Source organism: Haliotis asinina, chromosome 10, assembly GCF_037392515.1.
Source record: "Haliotis asinina isolate JCU_RB_2024 chromosome 10, JCU_Hal_asi_v2, whole genome shotgun sequence".
NCBI classification, from domain to species: domain Eukaryota; kingdom Metazoa; phylum Mollusca; class Gastropoda; order Lepetellida; family Haliotidae; genus Haliotis; species Haliotis asinina.
In genome coordinates, this window is record NC_090289.1 from 35395040 (window position 1) to 35411353 (window position 16314).

Genomic DNA, 16314 nt, shown 5'->3' on the forward strand with positions numbered 1-16314 from the left:
ACTGTGTGGAAGAGCAATATTGGTCATCTGGAAGAGCACTATGGACTGTGTGGAAGAGCAATATGGGTCATCTGGAAGAGCAATATGGACCATGTGGAAAAGCAATATTGGTCATCTGGAAGGGCGCTATGGACCATGTGGAAGAGCAATATGGGCCATCTGGAAGAACAATATTGGGCATCTGGAAGAGCACTATGGACCATGTGGAAGAGCAATATGGGTCATCTGGAAGAGCAATATGGAACGTGTGGAAGAGCAATATGGGTCATCTGGAAGACCAATATGGACCGTGTGGAAGAGCAATATTGGGCATCTGGAAGAGCACTATGGACCGTGTGGAAGAGCAATATGGGTCATCTGGAAGAGCACTATGGACTGTGTGGAAGAGCAATATGGGTCATCTGAAAGAGCAATAATGGTCATTTTGAAGAACAGTATTGGTCATCTGGAAGAGCACTATGTACTGTGTGGAAGAGCAATATTGGGCATCTGGAAGAGCACTATGGACTGTGTGGAAGAGCAATATGGGCCATCTGGAAGAGCAATATTGGGCATCTGGAAGAGCACTATGGACTGTGTGGAAGAGCAATATGGGTCATCTGGAAGAGCAATATGCACCATGTGGAAAAGCAATATAGGTCATCTGGAAGGGCACTATGGACCGTGTGGAAGAGCAATATGGGCCATCTGGAAGAACAATATTGGGCATCTGGAAGAGCAGTATGGACTGTGTGGAAAAGCAATGTGGGTCATCTGGAAGAACAATATTGGGCATCTGGAAGAGCACTATGGACCATGTGGAAGAGCAATATGGGTCATCTGGAAGAGCAATATGGAACGTGTTGAAGAGCAATATTGGTCATCTGGAAGAGCACTATGGACTGTGTGGAAGAGCAATATGGGTCATCTGAAAGAGCACTGAGGACCATGTGGAATATGGATGGCCATACGTGGTTTGCTATTGTTTAACTATGCACGAACTATTTCATGCACTTTATGAAAATGTCACTCTGTACTTTCGGTTATTTATGTGGTCAGATATTTGTGATTTGTTGTTGACAAAGTTTCAAGTGATAATTTATTCCGACGGAGGACAAACATTTGCATGTTCGAAATAGAGTGAGAGAGTAACCTCCCTGGTACCACAGGTAATGCGTATTGTTCATGTGGAAAGGCAACGTGGACCTAGCAGACGAGCATTACATGCAGGACAGCAACATGAACCATCCAGATGAGTAAGATTTGCCTAAACAGGCCTCCACTAATGCAAAATAGCTGCTAAAGTTACATACAACAAGAATAGAAGCGAAGACACAGGTTCTATCATGCATATTACCTGGGACACAATGCTTTATAGATTCAGATGATTTCAGACATTAAGAACATTAAGGCTTATTTCAGGTGAAACATTCTCATTTAATGTGTAACTTGAGTTCAGTTTCACAAACCAGGACTCATATTGAGAATGAATATGGGATGAAAGATCTCATAAGAACCTTACATTCCCAAGCCAGAAAACACTCAGCATGTAGGAAAGCACCTACTGCCTGAATTTTGAAGACATTTTGGTGGACGTACTAATGTATTAGTAATTTTCATCACACAAAAACAAAAGACTTCTTAATTTAAAACTAAACCACCTCGGCCAAATGGTAAGGTATTATATACTAACAGCCCTCAGTCTATTCAATTCCACAATGACAAAGAGTCAACAGGCACCAGTAAATTCCATTCTATGATGACACACAATCAGCCAATGGCTTTCACAACATTCCGTTCTATGACATCAATCAAAAGCCATAAATGCATATTTTGAAGACATTTTGGTGGACGTACTAATGTATTAGTAATTGTCACCACACACAAACAAAAGACTTCTTAATTTAAGACTAAACTACCTCGGCCAAATGGTAAGGTATTATATACTAACAGCCATCAGTCTATTCAATTCCACAATGACAAAGAGTCAACAGGCACCAGTAAATTCCATTCTATGATGACATACAATCAAACAACAGCCTTCACAACATTCTGTTCTATGATGACACTCAGTCAACAGCCTTCACAACATTCCATTCTATGATGACATACTATCAGTCAACGACCTTCAATACATTCCATTCTATGATGACATACAATCAGCCAACAGCCTTCACAACATTCCGTTTTATGATGACATCAATCAACAGCCATAAATGCATATTTCCCCAAACATGATCTACAATCACGGTTTATAACACGTCAAAAAAAATCCAAAGCATTTGCAATGGTCAGTTTTCCTCTTTATGCATACAACATGTTTAATACATGTAACACAACTTCATAAACATTGTTCTCTGCTGATAACATGTACTTGACTTGATCAGATCATATCAACAAGACATCCAACAGACAAACACATATATCTCAAGTATTTATTGTTCATAAATAAAACAAAATTCATATAAAAGGTGCTAACATTTTGTTGAAACAAGGAATGTTTGATTATAAAACACAAGAAAATATAAGATCTGATTCATACAGTAATGAAAACAGTGAAAATAAACCTCCAATTAAATACAACAACACTGACAACAAAACAACACTGACATACAGACAGTTACCCAAACAACTCATTGCATGACAGTACATAAATAAGATCTTAATATCCAGAGACATATTCAGCGATCATAGCTTTATGACATCGTAATTCTGATACCACAACTGGGCTGAAGGAGGCTGTAGTGCTACAAGAGCCTTGTGGCATGGCACAAAGCCCCATAAACATTCCCCAACATGATAATTACTAAAGGCAAAAATCAATAGACGTTAACTTCTTCATTTTGTGAACTTCTATATTTTGATATCCATAAATTCACACCTTTATGTGTATCACTTCTAAATGCTGTTCAAAGACTATATATCATATATAAAGATTATTGCCGATAGTTGGTCAGTTTAACGGTGAAACTCAAAGAGCCCTGACCGTATACGTTGTTTTGAGAAATTAGGGGCTACAGCTCAACTCAGGGATGGAAACAGGTGAAAGTAATTTAAGCCGAAAAAAAGCTGGGAGACGCAGGCCTCAAACTGGGTCTAGGGTCGACTGACTTGCATTTAAATTCACAGATATCCATGGATTCACAGAAAATTGCCATCCCTGTCAATGTATTTGTGGTTTGAGTTTGTGTAATTAAAGAGGGTATGTGCAGGTGTACTATTTCTCTCAAAATACACCTTAACTCTTGAAAGGAAGTGCACCCTGTGTCATAACTGAGAAACTAGAATTCCTTAAAAATTTTGAAAATGTCGGCAAAGGGTATTGGGCACAGGAAATTGACAGGAAATCCTCCCACCAATTCTTTGAGCTCATTGATTGCACTGTGATAAAGCGGCCATCTTGGCAATTTTACTTTCACCCAGCAATATATGAAATAAATAAGGACGGATAGATATTCAAAGCACAATGGTTCAACATCAGCCAGTGATGATTAAATTAATACCAAAAGCAATTAATACATATGATACATTTGATAAAGGAGGTGTAAAGCACATACTTTGATCAATGGGTGTATGCAAGACATAGCATCACAATATTCATGACTCTTGACTGTGTAATTCAAATGCAATACTGAGTACTCCAACAATCCTGCATGCTTGTTTATATAACTCATGACATCAAGTTACCATTGGAGATACAGCTTAACCCGAGTAATGGATGGATCAGTATTGTATATTCCCACTGTGCTGAAAAACGTAGAAAAGCCCTCTTTATCTGTGGAAATAGCTTAAACATATATCGCAAGTGAAACCATAAAAATGGCAACATTTCCCACTGTGCTGAAAAACGTAGAAAAGCCCTCTTTATCTGTGGTAATAGCTTAAACATACATCGCAAGTGAAACCATAAAAATGGCAACAAAAAAATATGAAGCTGCAACATTTTTACATCAACAAACTTTGGGCTTTTCAGCACATGCGCATTATGATCCATAAAATTTACAAGCAACTGTGTGTCAACTCGCACATAAAAAGTATTAAATATGTTGAAATAATTATTTCAATCATTTCATATGAATGGTAAGTAAACTTAACAAGTGTGTTCACGAGCATCATGATGATAAATGCCAAATAACACAACAGAAATACTTTAAATCGAAGTTGCAGTCTTTTTGAGTTTTGCTAGAAACATTCCACTTATGGATCCAACCTATATTGCCTGTAAGGAGGTCCCAGCACTTTGCAAGATGTAAGTTCATCCGATGACAACAATGCTTCATATCTTTCCTAATGGTCTCATGGTTGTCAGTTGACAGTAAGGAGCCGATAATACTTGCAGGAATAAAAATTTCTGATGAACCCCCCCAAAATCAGCCAACTATTTTGACTGTCAACACCTGTGACAGCCAAGAATGGTTCTACACTTGGTCCTGTGTAGTAAAGTCATACTTCGCAATCACGCAAGTTGGAACCAGAACTGCTTCCTTTGCATATACCCTTGTCACTGGAAATAAGCAGGCCCTGTCTCACTTATTGAGAGTTGGAGTGTGCAAATGGACCTGTGAACCAATGTAGTACCAGACAAGACTATCCACTGCCCAACAGCATGAGTGAGTGAGGGAGTGAGTTTAGTTCTATGTCACACCCAAGAATATTCCAGCTATCTGTAAATAAACGAGTCTTCACCAGACAATCAAGTGATCAACAGCATGAACATCTTTCTGTGCAACTGGGAACCGATGACATATGCCAACCAAGTCAGTGTGCTTAGCCATCCAATCCTGTTAGTCGTCTCTAACGACAAGCTCAGTCGCCTCTTATGGCAAGCATGGGTTGCTGAAGGCCTGTTCTATTCTGGACTTTCACGGGACTGTAGTCCCGGAGAGCTACAGGCTCTATATCTCCTTTCACCTGCATATTCATGAACTACCATTTGTTTCCATGACAGCAGATGAAACTTGTTTCATGGCTTGCAATATTAAAGGAATACAATGTTAACAACTAACATGCACAGTCATAGCACCCTTTGCTCGTAAATATATTGTCTGACAGAAAATGCAGTCTGTATCATTTACATACTGGGCATTAGCTCACCCAAAATTCTACAACCACTGGCAGCACACCGTGACTGATGCCCACGACGAAGTACAGGAGCTTCCAGATCACAGGTCAAGGGTCAGGAAAACAGGCTACCTTACAGAACGGTGAATGATGCTCTCAACGAATGGCAGTGCTTCAAAACTCATAGCAAACTGAAGCATGATACAAGGAAGGATACACACATGCACAAATGAGTCTGATGGTCATATGAGTCACTAAGATATAGAATGTGACTACCAACTGTACCTATAATCTCAGTTTAAACGTATGTTTCCCAGGAGTCTCCACACAATCATGACCAGATAGATTTGCATATACTGTATACACCTGTCTCCAGGCAGAATCTGACATGTGAAGATGTCCAACATCCTGTAATCCTCTTCATAATGATGTAGTTACCGAAGAGAAGCTACTGGTGTGATAACTTGGTGGCCACAATATGAAGTGTCACGGATCTCGAGCATTGTGCAAGTGGTTCATTCAATCAAGGACGTGGAATCTTCATGAGAGATGACCAGTGGCTTTCAGGATCTCTGCTGCAACTGTGGACAGTGCCATGTCAGCGTGGGAGCTGAAACAGATGAGTCATATGGTTGAAATTTACAGGATACTAACAGGCTTAGATGTCCTCCTGTAGTTCTTGGTTCACAAGCTCAAAGGAATGTTAGAATTATGAAGATTGTAATTCCTACACTTATAGTGTACCAGTGAGAGTTGGGTTTTATGCCACTTTTAGCAATATTCCAGCAATATAACAGCAGAGGACACCAGGAAGGGTCTTCCTACATTGTATCAATGTGGTGAAATGAACTCGTCTTCAGCATGACAAGTAAATGCTTTAACCACTAGCACCCCCACTCCACCCCCCCATCCTTGAAGAAACATTCATGATGCTAGCAGCACCAATATGATAGAAACTTCTTTACAGTAATATCCTCCAACAAAACATTAAAACTTCTATATCATTTGTTAGAATCAGTTTACTAAGGCTGTTTCTTCGACACTGACTGACCTAAAATATTTGCAAAACTTGGTAATGATACGGAACAATGTCCAATCAAAAGCTGATAGCATCATATAAATGTCTACTTTTCATAGGCAAAAGCTAATTTTGAGTGAACATATCTGCTTTGTCAGTGAGTCTGACCACCCGACCCTGTTAGTCGCCTTCTACAACCATGGGTCGCTGACCAATTCTAAGCAGATAATCATGGGATATGTACAAACACAATGGGTTTCAATACTTTGTAAAATCAACTAGGTTTCAAGCAGGACAAGTGAGTGCACTTCCCTGTTATTCAATGACAGTAATCCATATATTCCCAACATGTTCTTGACCACTGACCTGGCTGTGTGAGCTAGAGAGCGGATCGTTTCCACCAGAATCTCACCGTGGTCTCGGACAGACTCAGCATGCTGCTTCTCAGTCACAACCTGCAACATTTACCCCAGTCTAGACCATATTCGCCTGCATTCCATACTTTATACATCAACATTATCAAGATACGGGATTTCAATACTGCCAGAGTGCTGTAGTCTTCTTTACCTTTCCTCCATGTCGGAATGTCAAGGTCTTACTGGATTATGAGATCTTCATAAAATCCTTGGTTGTGAGTGTGTTGGGTTTTTCACCACAGGGACACTAGAAATAGGTTCCACACAATGTGCAAATGTGGGGAACTGAACCTGGGCACTCGTGAAGTGAAGACTTCAACCACTAGGCTACCTAACTGTCCCCAAATTCTTTGTAACCCCTGCGAGGGACATATATTTATCAGCAGGGTAATACAAAATGTATACCCTACCATTAAGAAAACAACAAACATCTGGAGATTAGATCCCTCATATCCCGTTATGAGTGAGAGAGTGAGTTTAGTTTCAGTTATATGGTGGCAGTCCCCTGTTATGAAGCAAAATGTCACATACTGCTCGCATGTCAATGAAAGGAACCGGAAACAGTAAACGATATTTCCTATGAATTCGTTTGTATTCTTTTCCAATGGCAAAAACCTATTGGCAAGATAATTTTAGACAGTTTTCACAAACATGGGATTCAGGGAACAGTTATCTGGTAATGACCTACCAGTCTTTTGATGATACGAAGCAGGATCTTCTGCTTCTTTGCGTCTGCTTTCTTCAGAGCCTGGCTGTAACATTCCTGTAAAACAAGATGCATATGTAACGTATACCTTTGATTGTTAAGTGTGCATGTTAATGCTCTGAGCTTAAGAATTGACCTTTTGAATGAGTATATTTTGTGATACACCTGTAAAGAGGGGCATCCTATCCTAACATGACTGTGGTGTCAACGTATTTTCTGAGATTATGTGTTCCTGGTCACAAATGGTTGAGGCATAAGGTGATTTTCCCCATAAAACAGATTGAATAATTTAATACTGCCTATAGCAATATCACCTGGAGGAATGAACTGGACTGAGTGGAAGTGAATGTATTAAAGTCACATCCGGAGATGTGTTCCCCGTAAGTATCTCACCATATTTTCTGGTGACAGAGCATCCCGATAGTCTCCACCAAATAGTTGAATGATGAGAGATAAGCACTTGATGGAAAGGTCCTTGATGTCCATATCCTCGTAACACAGCTGAAACAGTAACAGTAATGTAACTTAGTTGGAACAATCATAACATCATTACACACAGCTGGAACAATTACAGCATCATAACACAGCTGAAACAATTACAGAATCACAAAACAGCTGAACAAACACATCATCATAACACACAGCTGGAACAATCACTGCATCATAACATGGCTGAAACAATTAAAGCATCATAACGTAGCTGAAACAATCACTAAATTATAACACACACCTGGAACAATCACTGAACTGTAACACACAGCTGGAACAATTACTGAATTACAACAGCTGGAACGATCACTGAATCGTAACACACAGTTGAAACAATAACTGAATAATAACACACACCTGGAACGATGACTGACTCATAACACAGCTGAATCACACAGTTCGAACAATAACTGAATCATAATATAATACACAACTGGAACAATCACACCATCATAACACACAGCTGAAACAATCTGTGAATTGTAACACACAGCTGAAACAAACACAGTATTACAGCCCACATCCACCACTCACCAGCTGTGTGAGGAGACTCGTCAGTTCCGTCAGTGGTTTGTTCCTCAGCAGCAACTGTTCTGCCGCCTCAGCATCCATGGCAGATCCTTCCGCTCCACTCTTCTTGGCCTGAAGATAAAAACAAACATTTACAAAACTGCAATGTTTGTCTTCATCTCCAGCAATGTGAAGAATATCTTCATCATATCTTCACACTGGAAACAAAACAATGCCATCAAGCCAGTCAGCATGCTATAGCGTGGCTTATAGGATGACTCTTTACCAACTCTGTGGTAGCAGTTCTGTCATTCTGGACAGGGATTGTGAACCTATGGCAGAGAAACAAACTTATTGTGGGAACAAGACAAATTGGCTCTGGACTTGAAACAACTTATGTTGTAATATTCTGATCTGTTAGAGTGATGAGAAAGCATGAAATATGGTTTTGTTGCATGAGCTGTTATATTTATATCAGAAAAAATATTCTCTCTTAAAACCATTTGGCCTTCAATTGTATTTCATCCCTCAGCATAAAGTAGAAAGAACCAGAACATGTTTGGCCATTAATGTCCCCATGTCTCCTACAACAAAAAGGCAAAATGCATAGCGCAAAGTCCATCGTCATACATGATGGCGAGACGCTATCCTATTGCATAAACAATTTGGCGCAATGATCAACATTTCTTAAAACAAATTCAGTTAGACTGAGAACAATAAGAGGACCAGTTGGGGCAATCAGTTTTAGGGAAGTCAGCCAAACGAGTCCGTTCATGAGATGAACTAAAGCATCGTGCTGGTTAAATTGGCTCAGTGAGCTATATCTCACTGTTGCTATAATACTAAATTCCCTTATCGGTGTCACATACATTCCCTTATCATGTTCACCAATCATATCCAGTTCACCAATCACTGTCAGTCATGATATATATTTGGGCAGTGGAATTCTATTAGTCACAAATGCTATCATGGCACCCTCTCTTGCTAAACATAGAAACATCATGACACCACTGCCCCTCGAACCACCAACCATGTTAAGTTGACAAAGATCATGGCATCGCCTCATCCCAACCTCAACATCATTTTTCAAGACTGAGCAAAGCTACATTGAAGCAACAATCCTTCAACTTCAACATGGTGGTGTTGTACGTCCCTGAAAGCGAAAGTAATGCAACTTGGAAGATGCCCTTGACGGAATGAAACGCCATCGGCGAGAAGGTCGCAAAACAGCAATCCAGTTTGCTGACGATTGAAATGTCATTTATTGTAAATCATATAATAGTGTAAACAAAGCATGCTGCAACAGTGTTGCTATATGTGAAAGGGCAGCTATATGAAAATTAAATGCATTTCTTATGTCATGCAAAAATATATGAAAATAAAATACATTTCTCATTTGTTATGTCTGGTTCAATTTGTACTGTTTTGGGTGATAAACCATAATAAGCTTACATTGGGAATCCTGTCACCCCTTTTGCAATGTTAAGAACCACCTGCCACTTAATCCCTGTGTTGTTCTCCAGTCCAAAATGTTTGGAGATCAAGCACACCCTGTATGTACTTGGATAAATTATGAAGGCAATGGTTCTATTTAAGGTGAAACGGTTACTTCATTCCTGCCTCAACAATCCAGCTCTTAATACAACAGCCTCTAGCTTCCTGTAAGTTATACATTTGTATAACAATAGCTTTCCTCCATAGCATTTACAGTGTTCTGATCACATTACTTGCAACTCTGAACTAGAGAAGCTTCTCAACCTAACTCAGATCTGACATTTACATCACAGTTACCCAAACCGAATTCTAACCAATCCATTAAACATGTTATAAATGATATAAAGTACTGTAAATATTGTTACAAGCGTGTATTTTCTGTATTTGCGTTGTTGATTAAGTAATACTTATTATTGGGTCATAACGTTTAGTGTTTTGAATGATAATTGTTATTGGTCACATTTCGTATCATAAATGTTCAGTGGCATTAGTATTTTATCGGCAGGCCTTGAAGGTAGTTCTCTAGAGTTACCTCCCTTTGATGTTTGGAAATAAAAACAAGGCTGGCCAAGAGCATTCTACGGTGATGGCGATGGTCGTATGAGCTTGAACTTTCAGGAAATTTTCACTATGTGTATATATAAAGCCTAGTTGCCTGGAGTACATAACTCTGCCTCTCCATCAACGCTTGAGCTCAATAACCGCTGCCTGACAGCTCGCTGTGTTACATTCTGCATAACTGTTTCTCACTCTCACATCAAGACTTCGGTGAGCTGACATTATATTGTGACCCATTACTTTAGAATTGACTCAGTTGTATTGTATATGAAACCTCTCTTGTGAATCTGTATATTTTTGCCTTTGTTTTGCTCAACATAAAGAATTATTGAAAATATAAAACTTCTCAGTGTTACATCTTTTGCCGGTTCTGTGGGGATTTCCCACACCTTTTCTCAAGGCAGTTTTTAACCGTAACAATATTAATATGTTATATCAAACAGCCAACATACCTTTTAATCAGCATAAAATATCTGTATGTATGTATATGTGACAGCATGAGTTGATTGGTAAGTTTTATTGTAATGTTGAGTATGAAGTAATGTTGCCACAAAAAGATATCATCATTATTATTTATTGTATGAATGTCACACTTGTGGTGTCACAAGGTGTGACGTTTACTGTTTTTAACTTTACATGTTTAGCGTCATGAGATGAGATTTGTACTTTCATCATTGAAGTGTTATTTTATGAGTGCTTCAGTCTTTTTACCATGTCCAAGACAGCCTATGATGCAGGTTGTCTGCCCTTGTGGACTTCCTGGCCAAAGCACATGGCGCTGGGTTTGTACGACATGTTTTTTCTGCGTTTGGAGCATATTAGTCTTTCACCGCCCTTAGATACAATGTGAGCATCAACGGGTGCATATAGTGATGGATAAAGGGTTCAGGACACTTCAAACGTCTTTGTGAAGTCATTACAACACTCTTGTACCCAGTGTAGGTATATAGACACATCCAAGTGGGACTCTCAGAGTATGTAAACACTGTTTTTGATTTAATTATCTACCTGTGACTTTAGTGAGGTTTCTCGTGAAATTCATTAAAACAAAATGGCCACGCCGTTTCACTCAAAGAAGATTTAAGTTGACAAGAGCAGAGACAGAAGGGTTTATGAGCTATTATCAGTCTCACGATTGCTTGTGGCATGTTACTCCAGGAGGGAGCACCAAAGGACAGACCATACTTCTATAGCACACTTGATGGGTGACTGTATGACATGTGAGTTTCCAAACATTCCCTTGTGCATGAAAATCTTTCTATTTAACATTCAGTATTTGCTAGATTATTAAGTACATGACGCAAGGCATCTTTCACATTTTGACTTTCGATTGAAGGACGTGTCGTCTTGTTCCACAAAACTTTGTCAGTCTTAAGTTGGAAAAGTGAACTGCTTATTCATTTTCTAAGAATAAAATTCAAACACGACATACTTTGTGAGTAGGGAGCAGGGAATTGAAGTTGATTGCCTTACAGTTTTTAGGTTTACTCTACATAGCAAAAGGGAGAGCACATGCATTTGACAGGTTGTCAGACTGTGAGCAGCATTTCAACAAGAGTCCTAAGGAGTGGTGAAAATGAACTAATGTAATTACAGCATAAACACAGTTATCAATACTCGCATTTTAAGTATTTTGACATTTGGTATTAGAAACCTGTAAACAGCCATGATAATAATTGATAATGTTTGAAAAATATATGCTTACTCATTTGTCAAGAGAAGCCAAGATCTTGGCCCTTATTCTAGAAACATTCCCAGCCCAAAGAATTCTTAACTTACTTTGTAGATAATGTGTTAAGAATGGGCTTAAGAAGTTTGCAGGGTTATGAATGTTTCGAAAATAGCAAGACTGCTGCCAAAGCTGACACAGGATATTTTGTCAATTAGTATTTGTTGCAAGAATGTCTTTGGAATGTCAGCCACAAGAATTGTTTGAAGACAGACATTCTACATGTCCAATGTCCATGATCACTGCACAGATGTGAGAGCGGCAGTCGAGCAATAACAGGTAAGAGTATTAAGACTGTAGCAGACGACTCAGATTGTGTAACTCCTCTTGTCTTTACTGTCTATTGATTGATACGAACCAGCATATCCACTGCCCAACCCAAACAGGTTTGGGTTTTGTTACGAGTATGTATTTTCTGTATATTTTTTTGTTATTAGTTAAGTAATGATTATTATTGGGTCACAACATTTAGTGTTTTGAATATCATATATGATGGGTCACATTTCATTTTAATAGCTGGTCAACACTTTTAGCATTCTGGTTTTCCGGAATTTATCTGCTCCTAGTTTTCTATGAGTTTACTTCTGGGAGACTTATTCTAGGGCATTCTACAGTGTTGACGATGTTCGTTTGTGCCCGAACTTTTGGGAAATGACTTAGTAAATATATAAGGCTGGTTGCCGTGCAGAGGGTGACAGTCACACTCACACTCGTTCATATTTGCTGGAGTTACTGCCACGCTTACCCGTCAACGCCAGACCTACATTATCTGCTGTCGCACCGATCGCTGTGTTGACATTCTGCCATAGTTGATTCTCTCTCACACCAAGACTTTGGTGAGTTTGCTATATTGTATTTTGTGACCCATTGACTTAGATTTTGTCTCTCTTGAATTGTACCTGAAATCTGCATTGTTATATTGACTTGTGACCTTGTATACCTTGCTCTTGTTGCATAATAATAATATCTGAATATTTTAAACTTGTCTTTGTTCTTGTTTGCTGGTTCACAAGGGGATTTCTTACATTGTTGTCACAGTAAATTCTTAACCGTAACAGTTTTCCTTTTTCTTCTCATTTACCAAATGACAGCATTTAATGCCTGCATCTATTAGTCGTTTGGTGATACCATTTTGCTTGGAATATTGTGATGACATCGCTGTTTTAAGTTTTATTAAGTTATTTATATACAATTTTAAAACCACAAGCAGATACTATTGGGTCACAACATTTAGTGTTTTGAATGAAAATACAACATACCATTACTACATGTCACCCTGTGACTGACCTGTAATCAATAAATATGAATTTCCCAAGGTCCTTAGTGGGACAAAACAAAAAGAGAACTGCTTATTCATTTTCTAAGAATAAAATTCAAACACGACATACTTTGTGAGTAGGGAGCAGGGAATTGAAGTTGATTGCCTTACAGTTTTTAGGTTTACTCTACATAGCAAAAGGGAGAGCACATGCATTTGACAGGTTGTCAGACTGTGAGCAGCATTTCAACGAGGGTCCCAAAGTGTGGTGAAAATGAACTAATGTAATTACAACGTAAATACAGTTATCAATCCTCGCATTTTAAGTATTTTGACATTTGGTATTTGAAACCTGTAAACAGCCATGATAACAATTGATAATGTTTGAAAAATATATGCTTACTCATTTGTCAAGAGAAGTCAAGATCTTGGCCCTTATTCTAGAAACATTCCCAGCCCAAAGAATTCTTAACTTACTTTGTAGATAATGTGTTAAGAATGGGCTTAAGAAGTTTGCAGGGTTATGAACGTTTCGAAAATAGCAAGACTGCTGCCAAAGCTGACACAGGATATTTTGTCAATTAGTATTTGTTGCAAGAATGTCTTTGGAATGTCAGCCACAAGAATTGTTTGAAGACAGACATTCTGTAGACTCCAATGTCCATGATCACCGCACAGATGAGGGAGAGCGGCAGTCGAGCAATAACAGGTAAGAGTATTAAGACTGTAGCAGACGACTCAGATTGTGTAACTCCTCTTGTCTTTACTGTCTATTGATTGATACGAACCAGCATATCCACTGCCCAACTCAAACAGATTTGGGTTTTGTTACGAGTATGTATTTTCTGTATATTTTTTTGTTATTAGTTAAGTAATGATTATTATTGGGTCACAACATTTAGTGTTTTGAATATCATATATGATGGGTCACATTTCATTTTAATAGCTGGTCAACACTTTTAGCATTCTGGTTTTCCGGAATTTATCTGCTCCTAGTTTTCTATGAGTTTACTTCTGGGAGACTTATTCTAGGGCATTCTACAGTGTTGACGATGTTCGTTTGTGCCCGAACTTTTGGGAAATGACTTAGTAAATATATAAGGCTGGTTGCCGTGCAGAGGGTGACAGTCACACTCACACTCGTTCATATTTGCTGGAGTTACTGCCACGCTTACCCGTCAATGCCAGACCTACATTATCTGCTGTCGCACCGATCGCTGTGTTGACATTCTGCCATAGTTGATTCTCTCTCACACCAAGACTTTGGTGAGTTTGCTATATTGTATTTTGTGACCCATTGACTTAGATTTTGTCTCTCTTGAATTGTACCTGAAATCTGCATTGTTATATTGACTTGTGACCTTGTATACCTTGCTCTTGTTGCATAATAATAATATCTGAATATTTTAAACTTGTCTTTGTTCTTGTTTGCTGGTTCACAAGGGGATTTCTTACATTGTTGTCACAGTAAATTCTTAACCGTAACAGTTTTCCTTTTTCTTCTCATTTACCAAATGACAGCATTTAATGCCTGCATCTATTAGTCGTTTGGTGATACCATTTTGCTTGGAATATTGTGATGACATCGCTGTTTTAAGTTTTATTAAGTTATTTATATACAATTTTAAAACCACAAGCAGATACTACTGGGTCACAACATTTAGTGTTTTGAATGAAAATACAACATACCATTACTACATGTCACCCTGTGACTGACCTGTAATCAATAAATATGAATTTCCCAAGGTCCTTAGTGGGACAAAACAAAAAGAGAACTGCTTATTCATTTTCTAAGAATAAAATTCAAACACGACATACTTTGTGAGTAGGGAGCAGGGAATTGAAGTTGATTGCCTTACAGTTTTTAGGTTTACTCCACATAGCAAAAGGGAGAGCACATGCATTTGACAGGTTGTCAAACTGTGAGCAGCATTTCAACGAGGGTCCCAAAGTGTGGTGAAAATGAACTAATGTAATTACAACGTAAATACAGTTATCAATCCTCGCATTTTAAGTATTTTGACATTTGGTATTTGAAACCTGTAAACAGCCATGATAACAATTGATAATGTTTGAAAAATATATGCTTACTCATTTGTCAAGAGAAGTCAAGATCTTGGCCCTTATTCTAGAAACATTCCCAGCCCAAAGAATTCTTAACTTACTTTGTAGATAATGTGTTAAGAATGGGCTTAAGAAGTTTGCAGGGTTATGAACGTTTCGAAAATAGCAAGACTGCTGCCAAAGCTGACACAGGATATTTTGTCAATTAGTATTTGTTGCAAGAATGTCTTTGGAATGTCAGCCACAAGAATTGTTTGAAGACAGACATTCTGTAGACTCCAATGTCCATGATCACCGCACAGATGAGGGAGAGCGGCAGTTGAGCAATAACAGGTAAGAGTATTAAGACTGTAGCAGACGACTCAGATTGTGTAACTACTGTTGTCTTTACTGTCTATTGATTGATACGAACCAGCATATCCACTGCCCAACTCAAACAGATTTGGGTTTTGTTACGAGTATGTATTTTCTGTATATTTTTTTTGTTATTAGTTAAGTAATGATTATTATTGGGTCACAACATTTAGTGTTTTGAATATCATATATGATGGGTCACATTTCGTTTTAATAGCTGGTCAACACTTTTAGCATTCTGGTTTTCCGGAATTTATCTGCTCCTAGTTTTCTATGTGTTTACTTCTGGGAGACTTATTCTAGGGCATTCTACAGTGTTGACGATGTTCGTTTGTGCCCGAACTTTTGGGAAATGACTTAGTAAATATATATAAAGGCTGGTTGCCGTGCAGAGGGTGACAGTCACACCCACACTCGTTCATATTTGCTGGAGTTACTGCCACACTTACCCGTCAATGCCAGACCTACATTATCTGCTGTCGCACCGATCGCTGTGTTGACATTCTGCCATAGTTGATTCTCTCTCACACCAAGACTTTGGTGAGTTTGCTATATTGTATTTTGTGACCCATTGACTTAGATTTTGTCTCTCTTGAATTGTACCTGAAATCTGCATTGTTATATTGACTTGTGACCTTGTATACCTATCTCTCGTTGCATAATAATAATATCTGAATA

General features: G+C 38.6%; 1 protein-coding gene across 4 annotated transcripts in view; it reads right to left on the bottom strand.

Annotated features, from left to right (window-relative positions):
* Positions 1-2400: 2400 nt before the first annotated feature.
* LOC137298049 (serine/threonine-protein kinase ULK4-like) overlaps positions 2401-16314 on the bottom strand; it is a 63900-nt gene continuing 49986 nt past the window's right edge. For all 4 annotated transcript variants that reach the window (XM_067830095.1, XM_067830093.1, XM_067830094.1 and 1 more), the window contains 5 exons: positions 8204-8311; positions 7574-7681; positions 7163-7237; positions 6425-6513; positions 2401-5650 (listed from right to left, as the gene is read on the bottom strand). In XM_067830095.1, coding sequence (XP_067686196.1) covers positions 5581-5650; positions 6425-6513; positions 7163-7237; positions 7574-7681; positions 8204-8311 — 450 coding nt within the window. In that variant the 3' untranslated portion in view covers positions 2401-5580. The remainder of the gene's footprint in view (positions 5651-6424; positions 6514-7162; positions 7238-7573; positions 7682-8203; positions 8312-16314) is intronic.